At 44.9% G+C, this 17,056-nt stretch overlaps 1 protein-coding gene across 1 annotated transcript; it reads right to left on the bottom strand.

Annotated features, from left to right (window-relative positions):
• Positions 1-702: 702 nt before the first annotated feature.
• Positions 703-16,093, bottom strand: AMMECR1L (AMMECR1 like). Its single transcript, XM_064721174.1, has 7 exons — positions 15,845-16,093; positions 13,423-13,867; positions 8,281-8,391; positions 7,692-7,806; positions 6,879-6,969; positions 5,816-5,912; positions 703-4,085 (listed from the first exon to the last, which is right to left on the bottom strand). The coding sequence occupies exons 2-7, from the start codon at positions 13,827-13,829 to the stop codon at positions 3,974-3,976; spliced, it is 933 nt and encodes a 310-aa protein (XP_064577244.1). The 5' UTR covers positions 13,830-13,867; positions 15,845-16,093; the 3' UTR covers positions 703-3,973.
• Between the last annotated feature and the right edge of the window lie 963 nt (positions 16,094-17,056).

Genomic DNA, 17,056 nt, shown 5'->3' with positions numbered 1-17,056 from the left:
ATCCAGGACTGCCTTTCCCATGAGCCAAAAGCAGAAAATGGAGCATCTCTAACTATAGAGCTCCCATAGATAAAAAGTTAACAATTATCTGAAAATGTATGGAAAAAACATGTAAGAGATCCAATTCAAATTGTAGAATTGTTGAAATATAATTCTGTCTCTAAGCAAACATTAAAATAGTAAGAATCTAGAAAGAAGGGTGTTTTATTCCTCTGAAATAAGGTTTTTAGATCACCTGAAGACTATAGCCCTAAAGTGTAGACAATCTGTTCTCAGTTCATTTTAGAAGACAAAAGCCCAAAAGAACAATTTTGAGTTTCAGAAAGATTTACAGTACTCTGTAAATATGTACTTTATACATTTCACCATCATGACAACTGATAGAAAGTTATTGTCAAGCAAACGTTATTCAGGATACAAAGACACTGCTATGCCGTTATGTACAAAATATATTTAATATTTGTTTTCAAATTTCCTACTATTTTCCCTTGCTTTCTTGTGGTGAGCCTGTTTGATCACTGGTGTGTTTGCAGACAGCTGTCACCCCACTCTGGCAACCTCCCTGGTTTTGAATCTGTGGTGCAATTTACAGGTTTGCTACTCATGCCTGTAATATATTACCTGTCTCTGCAGATGAGAACAATTTCATCTTACCCCCCATAAAGGCTGTGGGAACTCATATAAAGATGACAGTACAAATAATCTTTATCCATTATGATTTATTCTCTACAATACTTCATTAGAGGATAGAGTTCAATTATTTACACTCAGAAATTATTATATAGGTAGGAGGCAACCAAGTGTAATATAAAGAATTGGTCTGACGTCTCTGCACTGTAGGTCAAAAGAGGTCTCCTGCTTTAAGGAAATAAATTAACCAAAAAAACCCCCAACAAAACAACATGTAGTTTCTGAATACAAACAGAAAACAGCACTAATAGTCAGTGAAGACTGCAGAGGTTTGTTAATGTACTATGAAAACAAATTATTCTGTGCAAAGGTTAAAATGAACTCTTAGATTTCCTTACAGATTTTTTTTTGTTCTGATAAATTGTAGATATGTGATATTTTGACCATATAACATTCCCAAACCGAAATGGCTTCAGTTGAGATTGACTGTTGAACAACATGAAAAAAAAAAATTAAGAACCTCACAGTGGAAACATTTCAACACTGACAGACTCCAGTGATCAAAGACATTCTCCTGTAGTTACCATAAAACAAAGACATTTCATCATTGCAGTGAGATTATTCATCAGTTGTGGTTGTCATGAGAATAAGCCCTTCTAGACCAAAAGGCACTTGCTTCTAAGGATGAGTTAATCCAGATCAAGCCAGGTAACAGTTGCTTTGAGGAGTGGTTCTAACCAGCTGTCCCAGCCAAGCAAACACAGAGAAAATCTCACATCAATTGGCCACTGATTTTGGTTGTCTCCATCCTGAGGCAATTCCAACTGCAGTTTGTGCCCACTTCACCTCTGTCATCCTTATGCATAGCTGCCATGTAATGATCTAGAAACGGGATTATTTCCTGAGACCACCTGTCCTTGTCATACATTTCTCTGAGCTGACTTAGCTACTGACATAGTTTTCAAATTATTTTATAGCTGGACCCTTATGGGACTAAAGCTGAGAGGGCCTGTTCCTTAGGCAGCAGACCAGTGTTTCTGATCTGCCAGCTTCTCTTCTCACTGCAACAAGACAAGAACACAGTACATATTTAGAGGCATTTATGTTTTGTTTGTGTTTTTTTAAACAGACTGAGTGGGGAAATAGAAGTGGGAGAGGACAAGACTTCCCCAGTCCCAAACCACCTGTCCCACTTCAGGCTTAAACCAACCAAGTTACTCAATCCTAAAATTCTGTTCTTTAAAAAAATGACAACTAACCCTCCCCACCCCACCCTTTAGTCATCCCCTAGTCAAAGAAACTGAAATCAGGAAAACACTATACACTGTTGAAGACACAGAACAGGGCAAACACCTGAAAAAGAAACAGTATAGTTGAAAAGCCTGGCACTGTATGCCTGCATGACCAGTCTCACCGAGCGTGCTCAGGGGTGAAGTTTTAGCACCATTTTTTTGCCTTTTTTTAAACCTTTTAGAAATTAAATTCTAACATAGAACACTTGAACAGTAATGAGTGTAGCCCTATGTATCATACTGTTTGACAGCTGAAAGGTGAGTGGTATGCCTGGAGCTGACCCCACCCTCCCCCATCACTACACGGCACCTGGGGGAGCAACTACAAACTGGAGTGGTTTGGAACCAGACTCATTTATTCTCAGCAGCAGGAAGTCACAAAACAATCCTTTCATCTTCCATTCTTTCCAACAACATCACAAGGGAAAAGTGGCAATTTGTAGGAATGACCCCAATGCAGAAGGAAAGCTGGGTCAATATTGCACCATTATCCAGAGGCATTCCCCTCACATCTCTCTCCTCCATACACCAACATGAAGCAAAATGGCACAAGCTGTGCTTTGCTTCCTCAGGACCAGGAGCAGCACCCTGCAGTTCTCAGTTCCTACCAGCCCTATTCCCTGCCTCACCACAGCATAATTTCAGGCTTCAAACACCAGCCAATTACAACACATGAGCAGGCTCAGAAGATGTGTGCAACCAAACAGCCATGACTCTGCTATGCACTTGTGTTCTCCTCCCCAATCATTAGTGACCCTCCAGAAGCTTGGAAAACCAACCAACCAACCCTACCCCAAATTGTATTCTGAAGTCCAGTTATCTCATTGAAAGAGTGCCATAATTTAGAGTTTAAGACATCCCTCAATGATGTTGCAGAATACAACTGATAACTTTGTTTCAGTAAAGATTATTCCTTGTGATCACCAACCACCATGGGAGAAGAAATACAGAATGCACATGAGTTTCATGCCATTTGGGTAATACAGATTTCCCCACTCACTGCCTGCATGTGGCAATGACTAAGCTGAGTAAGATAAATCTTACCAGCAAAACTGAGCAGCACCATTCCATAGGCCTGGAATAAACTGGAACACCCACAGCCCCAAAGATCAGCAGTCACACCGGCCAAAGTGGCTGTTCTATCAAAAGGTAGGTCCCCAAGACTGTTAGCTTAAATTAAAACAAATTTCAGTCACTGGTCTCACTTGTACAACTACAGCCAATGCTCTGCAAAACCCTCCCCAGCCCTAATCCTATCTCTTACAAATATTTGGAAACAAAATTTGGTCAAAACAAAGACTGTCCAGGGACACTCGAGGATCCTTTCCTCTGCGTACACAGCACGTGCCATGTCACTCTTACAGGCAAAACACCATTGTATTTCACAGCAGGCTTCATCACCAAGAATCCAACCTCCCAAGGATCCGAGCCTTAAAGCCTTCAAGGGTTTATTTAAATAATGGGTTAATTTTTCACATATTTTCTGTCCATGAGGATGGGGTGCTATCCAGGTGTCCAACCCTCCCCAATATCATGATGTCCGCCTGTGATGCGTGGGGACTGCAATCAGCTCTCAGTACACAACAGATACCAGAGGTTACAAAAAAAAATTAAAAAGAACCTAAAAAATGTTTTGTTGGACTCCGTTGCCCAGGCTGCCAGGGGAATGCTCCTACTTGATCTGGGGGGCTTCCATAACAAACAACTCCAGTTTCCAGAGCGTCAGTAACACCCAGGAACAGATCGGTCCGAAGCAGCACTTTCACTCCTAAAGGTCTTCTGCACCTGACGACAGTTCGTAGGCATGGAGCCCCAATCCAACTGAACCCCCGCTGGGAGGGAAGGCTGAGATAAGGCTTGGGCCCCTGAAGTCCTGTCACGCTCTCACCCTCCCCCCAGGTCAGTGGGAAGGCAGACTTGGCAACGGAAGCTAGCATCATAAAATGGTGCAGTAATAGAAGTAACTGGACCAGGAAGAGGAGGCGTCTGCCCCGATGATGTCATAGCCGTTGGCAGCAACTGGGGAGTGGGACTGGTCATGCAGCCGTGTGTCAGGAGTAATGATTGTACAGGGGGGGGGCATGAAGGGTGCCATTCTGGAAACAATGCTGGCGGGAGGCCATGTACTCTGCATAACTGATTGTCACCTTCTCACTGCGGTACCTGCGGGGACAGGCAGAGACACAACGTCAGGCTGCGCATGAGCATCCCATCTGCGCTCCCCCCACGAAGGCAGCAAGGATGAGTCTCACTCCATGCTCTCAGAAGGCTCATTTATTACTTTATCATACTATATTATATTAAAGAATACCACACTAAACTATAGTAAAGAATACAGAAAGGATACTTACAGAATGCTAAAAAGATAATAATGAAAACTCGTGACTCTTTCCAGAGTCTTGACACAGATACTAAACTAATATTTGGCTCATCTGTCTTCAGAAGGTTTGTATTGAAATCATATTCCCACTGCTGGATATCAATCCCACTATAGGTTACTTTGTTAAGTCAAATAATTAGGCAGGCAACATAAAAGACAGATGTCATTGTCAGCCTGCAAATACACAAAACTGGTTAAAATGCCTAAAAGCTTGGCACTGATTGGCCAATGAGTGAAAACAACTCACAGCAGAATCCAATGGAACAATCACCTGTGGGTAAACAATCTCCAAACACATTCCACATGAGCAAAACACAGGAGAAGCAAATGAGATAAGAATTGTTTTCCTTTCTCTCTGAGGCTTCTCAGCTTCTCAGGAGAAAAATCCTGGGTGGAGGGATTTTTCAGAAAATGTGAAAATGCAGGGACTCGTCATAAAACATTCACCCAGCTCACAGCCAGTGATGGCCAAGAGAAACCCACTGGTATGAATAAACCATGTGAGCTTGAATTAGCTCCAGGGTCCCAAAAGATTGAGTCCTAATCAAGGTGATGATAATTAAAGGGATGCCTGAAGTAGCATATAGAAAATAAATGATTGGTTTGTATTCTTTTTTATCCACAAATTGCATGAAAAGTTTGCTGGAAGAAACTACAGTGATTAAATAATCAGTAATTTCAGTAAATCAGTATTGTTTACTTTTGTGGTTTTCTCCACATTTAAAAATGTAGTGAAAGAAATGGAGAGGGGGGTAAAGAGAGGTTTATTACACACATGAATGACTTGGTCCATATTGTACAACCAGAACTCACAAAATGTGAAGTTTCTTTGGAGTTTTCCAAGTTCTTCTAAAGCATGCTAAACAACAGCCAGCTACAAAGTGCTGTGAGTTGCCCTAAGATCACATTATGTGAGATTTTAATGAAAACCTTCATCCTGTCACCTCCTGTTCAAGAAAACCCTGCACATCACCTCATTTCTCTAGAGGTAAAGAATGACCTGATAATTTCGTGTTTCTATAGAAAACCAGACAGTCCCAATTTTTACTAACATAAAGGGGGCAGAAACCAATAGGACAGCTGGTGGTATAGAAAAGCAAGTAAATTCTGAAAACCAGCCAAACTTTAGTGTGGTTTGGTTTTATGACAGGTGTCACCCACTAATAGCTACAGCATTCACAGATGAGCACACTGAGAATAGGAAGTTCATTGAAAAGATGCCAAAAAAAATTCAACCTTTTGAACTCTCAAAGATTCTGCTTCTGATCTTTCAGGTGTATAGAAATATTAAAATCAGTGACACTTAGAAAAATACCAGCTTTGATCCCGTATGGACCAAACATGTTGTGCTTAATTCCATGTGCATTATATGCCTAACACATGGCATTTGTGATTTGCTCTTTTACACTACATCTCCTCTGGAAGAGGCATAAAGACATTAAGCACAAATATTTTAAATCATGCAGAAAACACTCTAAAGTAAAATTAAAAGGCAACAAATACATCTGCTTACCTGGTAAGTTTAATTGTTTTCCTAAAATCATTGGTAATGGGAGCCTTAAAGCCACCTTTCCTGAGTAAGGAGTCTATGGTCTGGATCTGATCCCAGTCTATTGAAAAATAGAAGCAAGGCAAATTTTTCAATATTAAAAAATATTTCAAAACCACAAGAGTTGCATTAAAAGGACTCTAGAAAAATAAACAACTAAACAGGAAACTCTGAGCTTTAGAAATCCTAGTGTTGAGCTGGACATACATGGCCTGATGCATGCACACTATCTGCACATGCCTCCCCCTTTAAACTCATACTGGAGCTGGTCTATGAAAGAGCAATTCCATTTTCCATTCCATGTCTTCTTATAAAGGTCTGTGCCTTGCTACTGTTGCAGGGACCCCAAATTTTTTCATCATGTGCCACTTAGCTCCCTTGAAAAGAAGATGATACCAATTTCTTTACACAGACAAATTGGGATTGGTGCTCTAGTGATGGCACAGTGCCATGTGAGAGATCAGAGTTAAAATTCCTACCTTAGTCTTTTGCCCCAGAGCCAGGAGGATGCGACCACTCCACTCTGCTAGGTGGAGGAAAGGAGGAGGCAATATTTTGAGCAGTTACCATGGTGAGCACTACTCTATTTGAGTGGGAAGTGTGCTCCAGAGGGGCTGTGTTTCTAGCCCTGCTCTGGAGGATGCTACTTTAGCAAGAATGAGGAGGAAAGTGACTCTCCTGTTGGTGCTGTGCAGCGTGCAGTTATCCTAGTTGGTGGGAGAAACATAGAAGAGGAAAGATGCAATGCTGAATGAGGCTGGAAGATCCATAACTTTGAGATCCTCTATTTCTTCAGCCCTAAAACATTCTGGCACTAAAATACAGCTGTGCAAAGATATGGGATGAGAGACAGGCCAGATGAAAACCCAGCAGCAACTGTACCAGGTGTCAATTGTCCAGATTAAGCCTGGTGGTTCCATGGCACCACTGTGAGGACAGCATTGTATTCCAAGCCCCAAACTGATAGATTGTTACCCAATTCTGTGACACAAAGTGCTGACATGTTTGGCTGCCATCTCAAACCCACCTTGTTCCTTAGCAACCTCAGGTAAATACGTGGCTGTGCGTTTGACACCTTTCTCATTGATGAACTCTATTCTGATCCCATGGATTCCAACCTAGAGATGGAAATGAACAGCCAGATAAGAGGTGTCTGCTAGCACTGAGCCCATGACTGAGTTGTCATTCCCACAACTCTGTGCATCTCTCTCTGCACAGTTGGCTTTTGCCTGGGTAAGGTCATTCTCTCCCCACTCTCTGCTCTTGCCTGGCAGCTCCCACAAGGAGCCCTCAGCCACCCTTCCCTCACCAGTGGCCCTGCCACTTCTCCTGAGCTAAGTCTTGTCAGCTTTCCATCTCTCGTGTCAGGCAAGAGAGATAAAATCTCTGCATGCAAGAATGATGCCTAAAATTACCTGACTATGAAGTCCATATATATATTCTTCTTGAATGAAATACACTTCAATGTACAAGGTCCTAAAAACCATTCATACCTTTGGTCTTAACTTTTTATTTCCAGTTCCAATCCACACCATCAAAATACTTCCCAGGTTTTTATATAGGTATTTACACCCATTTTCTACTGGGCCAAGTCCATGAACCACCTTCATGTTTTTCTATTCCCATTCAGATCCCCCCCAACCAAAAGCAAATATTATTGCTGGGCCATCCTCTTCCTTCCTTCCTTCCTTCCTTCTAGCTTTCCAGCCCCATTTCTCCTGTTCCCAGTCTCTTCTATCCCCATCCACCCCTGTAAGGAAGGAGATACATCACCATGTACTAACCCGAACCCGAACGGAACGAGAGAGTGATGCAGAGTTCCAAATGCACCTGTTCTCACCTCCCAGTCCAGGTAGTCACTGGCATCCTCAAAGTTAGTGAGGAGGGAGACAGAGCAGAAGAGTTTGGGCAGCTCCTCGCGGGTCAGGGGGGGAAATCGGCTGTCCTTAAGTGCACTAAAGGGAACACAAGATACATCACCCAATACAAGCACCAAAATAAAGTGTCAGATGCTCAATTATTCCCCTTTTGATTATGCCTGCATGAAACATGCTTCTCTGCTACTGCAGAGAAAGTGATTTGCATTTCTCCCTAATTTAATGAACTGTAATACCAGTGGCAAACCTCCTGATGCTGTCCAATGCCTACTGCAGGCTGAGAGAAATTATGTGCTACAGATGTCAAAACTGTAGGTATGCAAGACAGATTTGACAGCAGCCTTAAAATGCCAACTGCAACTCACCTTTTGCAAAGATGTTCCACTACATCCCGACACATCACCTCACTGTAACTCTCATACACTCAGGTTTATTTTATTATGAAGCATTGAACTATGTTGATCCAACATCCTAACCTTAAATCCTTACAGATCTTCAGTGAATGAACTAATTTTATATTTATTTCATATTTATTTCATTTGTGACAGTTACCTGGTTAATGTGTATTCCCTGAGTCCTGAGTGAAGATTCATGGCTGAAAAGGTCCCGATGCAGCCACGAAGCCGCTTGTCTCGCCCCGTCTTCCACGTCACAAAGAGTGGACTGAAAAGGCAAAAAAGGAAACAAACCCTCCAGCCTCTACAGATATTTGGTTGTTAAGGGGAGACAACCAAGGTATGAAGAGCCCCATGCCTTTGCTTTCTGTCCCTGCAGCAAACCCCAGCAGGCAGCTTTGCTCACCTGCTAGCTAGCAAGAACAAAAGTCAGGCCCACACCCCCCATGCAAGCCCCAGCACACTCCATCCTCCCCAGCAGGACTCTGAGATCCTCCATGGACACATTCCTGGCCACATCTGCTGTCTTCTAATGACTGAAATGGTTATTTGATCTGATTACCTGTCAGTACTGGCCTCACTTTGTAGCCCCACTAGTTTCCAGCATAGGTCATATAGAAATTAATATAAATGATGCAAGTTAGTTCTTTATACTACCACTTCTATAAATCAGATTTGGAGTAAAACCTTTTCTTTTTTGCTTTTTAAGGAATGAAAAGAAATCCAGATTATTCTTTTCTCCCTGTTATTTCCATGAGGATCTGACTTCTGGGTCCATCCCTAAGGCTCAAGCAGTTTATGTCCACATCTTTTGCTAACCTTACATTTGATTTGTGGTTACACACATTTTTTCCTGTTGAACACATATCTAAACCACTATTGTTCCTACTCAAAATCACCTGGATTTCCACTTTCCTGACTACCATCACGAATTTACAGGCACAACAGTAGATTCTCAAACTCAGCAGGCTCATTTCAAGCTATTAAACTACACCTCCTGATTTGGCATTAAAGAATAACAACTTCAGAATAACAGAGCTCTACAAAGAGATAAACAGGTAAAGATGACTGTGAACATTAAATACAGATAAATTAACTTCTACAGGAGTGAGTGAAATTGCAAAGAGCTGTAGAGAGGAGCACTAAAAGGACAGTGGTGGTTGCAGCTCTACAAGAATGTCCAAAGATCTGCAAAATTCTGTGAGGCAACTGATAATGCTGACCTAATTATACAAACAGGATGAGTGATTCTGTGCCTTGTTCAGAGAACTGAATGCAAGACATCAGTCTCTGAACTTTAAGTAATATGATCTATGATTTTCTGAGATTAAAAAAAACATTGATAGGAGATTTAAACCATCAAAACTGTTTTGACAACATAGCTCAGACACTTACTCTCCTCAAACTCTTGCAGCTTTTGTGAGCAAAGCACCTCTGCAGCAAACCTTACAAAAATACTAAAATGTTCTGTTCAGACAACAAATCCAGCATGGAATGTGGATGATTTCTCAAACACAGCAACAGAACTTAAGTCTAAGTAGTGAGAACGTAATTTAAACTGTAGTAATAAATCAATGCCCAGTGAGGTTCCTCAGAGCAACAATGGAATTAAATCCATCACAGCATAAATTCATCACTCAGGATCTAAATACCAGCTGTGACCAACAGCAAAAGCACTGCCCAAAAGAGCAATTAGCCCTGGAGTGATAATTGTGAAGGACTTTGCCCACAGAGGAAGTGGAAACATCCTTCCACACCCAACAACAACCTCCTGGCTGGCTTGACCAAGACAGGGGATTTGTTATTCTAGTTTTCCAGTAACACTTCAAGGCACTTACAGGACATAATTTTTCTACATTTTCATCTATCTATTATATGTTGAAAGAGCAAACAGAAAAAGAAAACTTAAAAAAAGGACACTAAACTTACATAGGAGATCTCTGAGAAATGCTACTGTCACAAGTTCAGTGGAAATTTACCCTAATCTAATAAAAATTTTGTCAGTCCACGTTACACTCACTCCAAAGAGAAAAGGCAAGGAAAAACATAAAAATCATCACTCACAGAATACAAATCTAAGTAAATTCCCCTTCAATTCAAATTGCAGGTTCACATTTTCAATTTATCTCTTTCCCCTTCCAAAGGGAAAAAACTCCCAGAACCCATCTTTGCACTGAGCTGCAGCACAGCTTTATGCATCCATAATAGAAGAGATATTATCAGAGGGAAGAGGATAATTGCATTCAGAAGGCTGTATATTTTAAAATACCTTAAAGCACATTTAAAACCATTTTTCATTGTGGTCAGAACAACTGAGGCATAAAAAAAGATATGATTCTGTACACATAGATAAAATTTCACTATTTTCACTGCAGAGAAGATGATGTTTCTGTCTCTGAAGAATAAATGCACTCAGCAAATTGCAGGTGCAGCTGACAATAAGGCCATTGTTCCAGAGCCCCTCCTTGAAAAGTGTTATTTCCCAGATGTACTGAGAAAAGTCACAACAATCTTTTGTCCATGTTCACCCAAGAGCATTTACTGGTACTTTGCAGCCATATCCTCAGCAGATTATGTCAACTCTTCCTTCCCCAGCCACAACATCCCACTTTATATATGTTTGATGAGGGTTTTTAGGCTGAGAGGAACTAAAACTAACAGCAACTAAAAATTAGCTTCATCAATTGCAACTACAAAGGGAATTTTAAAGCAGCAAAATACAGTTTGTTTGAATCAGGCTTTAGCTTGTGCTAGGGAAAAACCTGTTACAGAGCAGATCTTAGGATGCCAGTATCCTATTATTTGTCTTGTATGGCAACTAGAAACTTCCATGGTATAGTTCTAGCACCAGTTTTAATACCTACTCTTAAAAAATCAGACTGAAGTACAAAAGTGGAAAAAGTAACCAATCAACTACTTGCATTGCTTCCAAACTGTAATTACTTGCAGTAAACCTGAATAATAAAGGGGATATTTCCTTCCTTTGCCAAGTTAATTCAGATATAACTACAGGTGTTGCAATGCCACCATCCCTGCATTGATCTGTGACCCTCACTGCTAACACTGCAATAAGGGAACTTTACTTCAGGTGTCCACCAGCTCCATAATTCCCATAATTCCCATGGATATGTCCATGTGTACATCCCCCCAGGCTGGTGACTGAAATTCATGTGGTTTTCAATCCATAACTCTGTAACTTGCATGTTATTACACTGGTTATGCCAAATCCTGACCTTCACACCTGCTTTTAGCTTTACTTCAAAGTTCAGCAGTTTAAAAACCACTGTCCCTCTTTCTATTCAATCAACAGTCTCTTCTCTGTCTGTTTGTCCAGAGAGATTTGTGGCATAAACCTTTGTTTTGTCCAAAGATCTCTTATATTGACATTAATTTTGTCACAAAAGGCCACAATGCAAATTATTTCTGTACTTTCACTTTGCTTACTCCTGTATTTGATAACATTTGGCTTAAAGTTCACTACTAGACTATCTCAAGTGGGGCAGTTCCTCCTTGTGTGCTGCTCTCCAAGGCAGCAAACCCTGGGGTACATCCATTTCCTGGGAGCAACAGAATAAATGCTGAAACACCTGAAAATCCAGGTAAACATTTGCTGACAGAGGAAGAGAAGGGAAGGGCTGGTTATGCTTTGCTGGTGTGCTGATCTAAAAGACTTTAATCATGAGCACTGAAATAACCAGTGAACAATTTTTAACTTTTCAAATCTGGGCATAAAAATTCAACCAGCTGCTATTCCCCAAAGGACATCCTTTTTGATACTAGTCAACAGAAAAAGCAACAAAATCCAGCCAGAAATCTCCTCTGACACCAAAAGAATGCAGCTCTATAAAACCATCTCTCTTACCAGCTTAACAGAGCAACAGCAAATAACCCTTTGCACCCTGAGTGACAAACAGCAGCAGACTGACACCAAATGTTCTAAAGAGAGCCCACTCAGTGGAGGTGTCAATACCAGAAATTTCAGCCTGGGGAGTCCCTGGCACTGTTTGATATCCCAGCCCTGAGCATTTCTGTGTCCATCTGTATTTACAGTATTAAACAGCTCACTCTGCAGCAGCATTCAGAACATGTATCCATAATCCAGCTGGAATAATCACTGCAAGGAAGCACAACCTACATCCACCCTGACAGCAGAAAGGTGGGCACACACTGACTGCACAGAAAGGAAGTCCTTGACCTGCTTAAGCCATTGTTCTTTACATCAATTTAAAATTCATTAGCTTAAATTAAGGATGTCAGCAACTTTTTATTTTATCTATTGTTCTGGAGGAGGCCCCGGAGGAGTGTCAGAAGGTCCATCTGTCACTGATCTTTCCCCTATAATTCTTTTAACAAACATTTCAACAACATTAACATTTCCACACCTACACAGTCAACCTTCAGACAAACATCAATTAAATCTCACCAAAGTGAAACAGCTTCATAAATCCTTCTCCTCACTTCTGCTCACACACATCTCCTTTCCTCCTAACCTTGGCACCGTCCTTGAAAGTTAACTCTCTTGGCAGTGCTGGCCTTGTGGTTGGACTCAAAGGTTTTTCCAACCCAAATGATTCTAGGATTTCTCCCCACATTGCCCAGCTATTGCTGTCTCCCTAACACATCTTGTATAACTGGTAATTTTTAGATTCCCCTCCCTGCTAAACCCATTCACTTGGACAGCTGAAAACTTCCTTGAGCGTCCTTGTCCAACCCTCACCAGCCCAACATTTGTTTCAGGATGAGCTGGAAACTTGTTCCAACTTCAACTTCCTGCTTTATTCCCTTTCTGTTTACTTTGCAGAAGGAAGTCTTTTCCTCTCTCCAAGTCAGTGTCTCACATTAGAAGCTGGAGCTTCTTCAAATTAAGGACATTTTTTGTTTTTTAGTACAATTTTGTAGGTGGGACTACTCAGCTAATTTTTTACAGAGGAATCTACTTAGAAGGAAGGGGGTAAACTTTACCAGAACATTTCCATGCAGTGGGTTTGCACTCCTGCACAAAGAACACAGTGCCTCATGGAACTCACCAGCCTGTGAGCTGAAGAAGCACCACACCTGTTCACACTTGGCCCAGCCCTTTCTGTCTCCAAGGACACTCTTTAAAGCTCACTCCCCTCCACCAACAAACAGCACTTCAACCTTTTGTGCACTTACAGTGCATCCTTTTGCTCCTAGCTGACAAAGCAAGCAGCAGAGTGCCCCCCTTTCTCCCTGCACACCCCTCTTCCCATCCCAAAGGAAACCCTTCATTCACCCTTCCCCAGGCACACCCCAGCCCTGGGAGCTTTGCTGTACTCACTAGGGGTCATTGGTGAATCGAGGAAGCCGTGGCTGAGGGAACCCGTAGAGATGACAGTAGAGTACATCAAAGCAGTAGCAGCACATCTCTGCTGTCACCACCAGGTTCTTGGTGCTGTTGGCAGTTCCATTGGGCCGACTAAGTGGGCTCAGAGCTCCTGAAGTGGGATTCATTCGAGTAATTGGGGAATTTCCTGGGCCCAAAGTCAAGTCAGATACGTTCTCCCTTCCATTATTCCCATCTGTGTGCTGGTGGTTCTGAAGAGGACCTGAACTGGAGCTTGGTGCAGTTGTGGTCTGATTCCCATGACTGTGCGTTCCACTCCCAGACAATTTGGGCTTCTTCACCCCACAACAGCCAGCTGCCAGCTTGGGCTCAAGTGGAGGAACACAGCGTCTCTTTCCCATCCTGCTTCAAAACTCGCTGCCTGGAGCACTGCAGAACCCTGGCACGGAGGGTGGGGAGGGGGAAAAGCATTACACACAGGTGAAAAACCAACAGCTGCTTCCTTGCTTCTGCTAAAACACAGGATGAGAACCCTCCAAAGCACAGGATCAAGCACAGCAGTAAAGGCAGCTCAGCAGAATGGGTGTTTCACACATAGGTTGGGACAGAAAGGACACAACCTGCATGCAATCACACTTTCCAAGGTAGTGAACACTTTAATAGGTGGCTCATCACAAAAAACTGTCACCAGATTTCCCTTAAAAAGAACAAAACTGTGGGAAAACTGAAGGAAAAAAGACCTGGGACTACAGATACACCCTATCCACTGCTTTTCCTGCTCACCCATTCCTCCTCAGTCAATGCCTGCACCAGTGCAAAAAAGTGCATTTCCCTTCCCTGCTCCTTAGAGAGTGACAGCAGCCCCAGATGACACCTTTGGGGCTGGACTCCCAGGGGTGCTGCCCTTGATTTAGCACTGGCAACATCAAAGAGGAGCTAAAAGCACTGAAACCACCATTTTCTAAACGACAGACTATTTTCCAGACCACAGACTGGAATGTGTTTACTTTCTGGGCCTGGGTGAATGAATACAGCTCCCAAATAAACATGCAGGGGGGACAGGCAAGATGTGCACCACAGGAAGAGCTGAAGCCAGCACAGAAAGTGATAATAGCGGGAAACAGGCATGGCATAAAAAACCCAAGAACCCAGAGCAGTGTTTTGCCCGCAAAGATGAGAATATTAGCTCATGCAGCACAAGAAGGGGCGGAACAAACACAGGGAGGAAAGGCCGTGCAGGCAGAGATGAACAAACATGATAGGCGAGGATTACAGGTCGGTGGCAGAGCTTAAACACCAACATCACTGCGAGATGTGAATGCAGGGGAGAGAAAACCAGGCTGTCAAATGGGGCTCAAAGCACGGGCAATGAGACACAGGGACACCACGGGGGGACTGAAGTCACACTCGGCAGCACCAGGGAACTGCTGTGACCACCAGAGCAGCCCTCCAACCCTCCCAGGCTGAGAGCACAAACAGGGCTGGGGGGTGAGCGGTGACACGCACTGAAATTCAGGTTGTGACAACTCCCTCCCTCCTCGGCACGTGCAAAGACAGTAAACTTTGTTCGTGAAGTTTCATCGGTCACAGCAGCAGCCACAGGACTCTGAACTGAACCAGAACTGATGGGAAGGGTGTTGAGGGGTGCACCCCGCATGCCCGCAGTGCTTGCTCTGCTTAGGAATAATCCTCACCGCAAGGTTTTACAAAGACCATAAGGAACAATTTACATGACCTAAGGAAAATGGTATTTTTTTCTTTGAGCTCTACTTTTGCAATAATAATAAAATAATTAAAAAAAACAAAACAAAACCAAAAAGGAAGGAAACCAGGCAGAAGAAAAGCGTAACTTTGACAAAGCGACCGTGTAAATTCTTCACTGCCTATTAAAAGTAACCCGCTCTGGCTCTTTGAGGGTGCTGAGCCTTCCCCAGTTACCACTGACGGCTCAGCCGCATTGGGGAAGATAAATCATTATTTATTTATCTGGAAGCACAACACTTGATTCAAGATCGGAGACGTGGCAGGGGCAGGGGGAGCTTCCCTCTCTTCTCCCCCCCTCTGCAGCAGGGGCCTAACAAAGGCGGCCGCCCGGCTCCAGCCCCGCTTCCCGGGAGCGCCCCGCGGGCGGGCGGCCGGGGGCACACGGGGGCACCGCGGCGGCGGGACGAGCCGCGGCTGCGGCACACAAACTTTGCGGGCTGTTCGGGGGATCCCGCGGCGCCGCCGGGCCCGGCCCGGGGACACCCCGGGGACCCCCCGTGCCCCGGCCCGACCCCCCCGAGCGGCCACGGGGCCGCCAGGGGGCGCCGCGGAGCGGGACCCCCCTGCGGCCTCCCCCAGCCCGGGGCGGGCGGGCGCACGGCGGGGCCCCCTCCACCCGCGCCTCCCTCACGGCCCCGGCGGGGTCACCCACCTCCTGCACCCGTCCCGGCTTCTCCTCCGCCTCAGCCCCGCCGCCGCCGCTGCTGCCCCGCAGCCTTCTGCCGCCTCATGGGGCCATGGGCCTGGGCGAGGCTCCCCGGAGAAGCGGGCCCGGCGGGCGGGGGAGCGGGCAGGGCCCGCCGCGGCCGGGGCTTCCCGGGGCGGCCGGAGGACCGGAGCGAGGCCGCGGGCAGGTCCGCCGCTATCCCGGCAGCCTCCTCCTCCTCCTCCTCCTCCCGGCCGTGAGGTAATGAGGGACGGACACTCATAGTCCGCCAGCCTCCCGGCGGCGCCAACACAGCCAAGGCCCCAGGGCGGGCGCTCTGCCCCACGCAGAAACCATAGAGACGCGCGCTTCCGCGCCCTCCCCGTCACGTGAGCAGCGCACGTGCGGCGACAAACAGTTCCGGGGGCGGGGACGTCACTCGGCAGAAGCGCCGGGTTGCCATTGGCCAGCAGGGGCGATGACGACATTAGGGGGAGGGGCGCGAGGCGGGGAGCGTCCATTACGTGTCTGGAAGCGGGGGAGCCTCTGCACCCCTCGGTGCCCGCAGCGTTGGTGCGGCCCGGCGGTGTGAGGGCAGAGCGGGGCGGCGGCCGGGCCTGAGCGCTGAGGGAGTTCTGGCCACCGGGACGGCTTTAATTATAGCCCCGTGTGTAACGGATTCAATTATAGCCGTGTGTAACGGCTTTAGGGCAGGAACCAAGATAGCACAACGGCATCAACGCAGAAATCAGTCTTTTAGTGTTTCCAACTGCCAACGGGGCACCCAGATCCTTCCGCCTCCGCCCTTCTTCACAGCACCATAAAAACTAAAGCAGAGAAGTAGTTACTTCGTCAAGGGTTTAGGGACAGCTTGTAGAAATACAGGCTTTCCTCTCTCACCCTGAGGGAATTCTCTGGCAGCGCACAGTTTGGAGTCGCTGGGTGGAGGGCACAAGGGTTGGGTTGTGGCTGTGTGAGGTCCATAAGGGTCGGGATAAGAGAAAACCGCAGCGCCCATTCCCGATTCCCTTCTGACAACACCGGTGAAACACCTGGGCACAATGAAGAGCAAGCTTTGCATAGCCCAGAGTACCCACACTGCACATCCAGCCCCACGAGACAAACTGGCTGAACCCTTTCAAGACTGCAAAATGGAATTTATGCCATTTCTGATCCAAGCTTAAGCAATAAAGAAGAGACAAAAATCGTGAGCTGGAG

The sequence above is a fragment of the Zonotrichia leucophrys genome, chromosome 9 (genome assembly GCF_028769735.1).
Source record: "Zonotrichia leucophrys gambelii isolate GWCS_2022_RI chromosome 9, RI_Zleu_2.0, whole genome shotgun sequence".
NCBI classification, from domain to species: Eukaryota; Metazoa; Chordata; class Aves; order Passeriformes; family Passerellidae; genus Zonotrichia; species Zonotrichia leucophrys.
The sequence above is the reverse complement of the archived record's forward strand: the minus strand, read 5'-3'. Positions and strand labels throughout refer to the sequence as shown.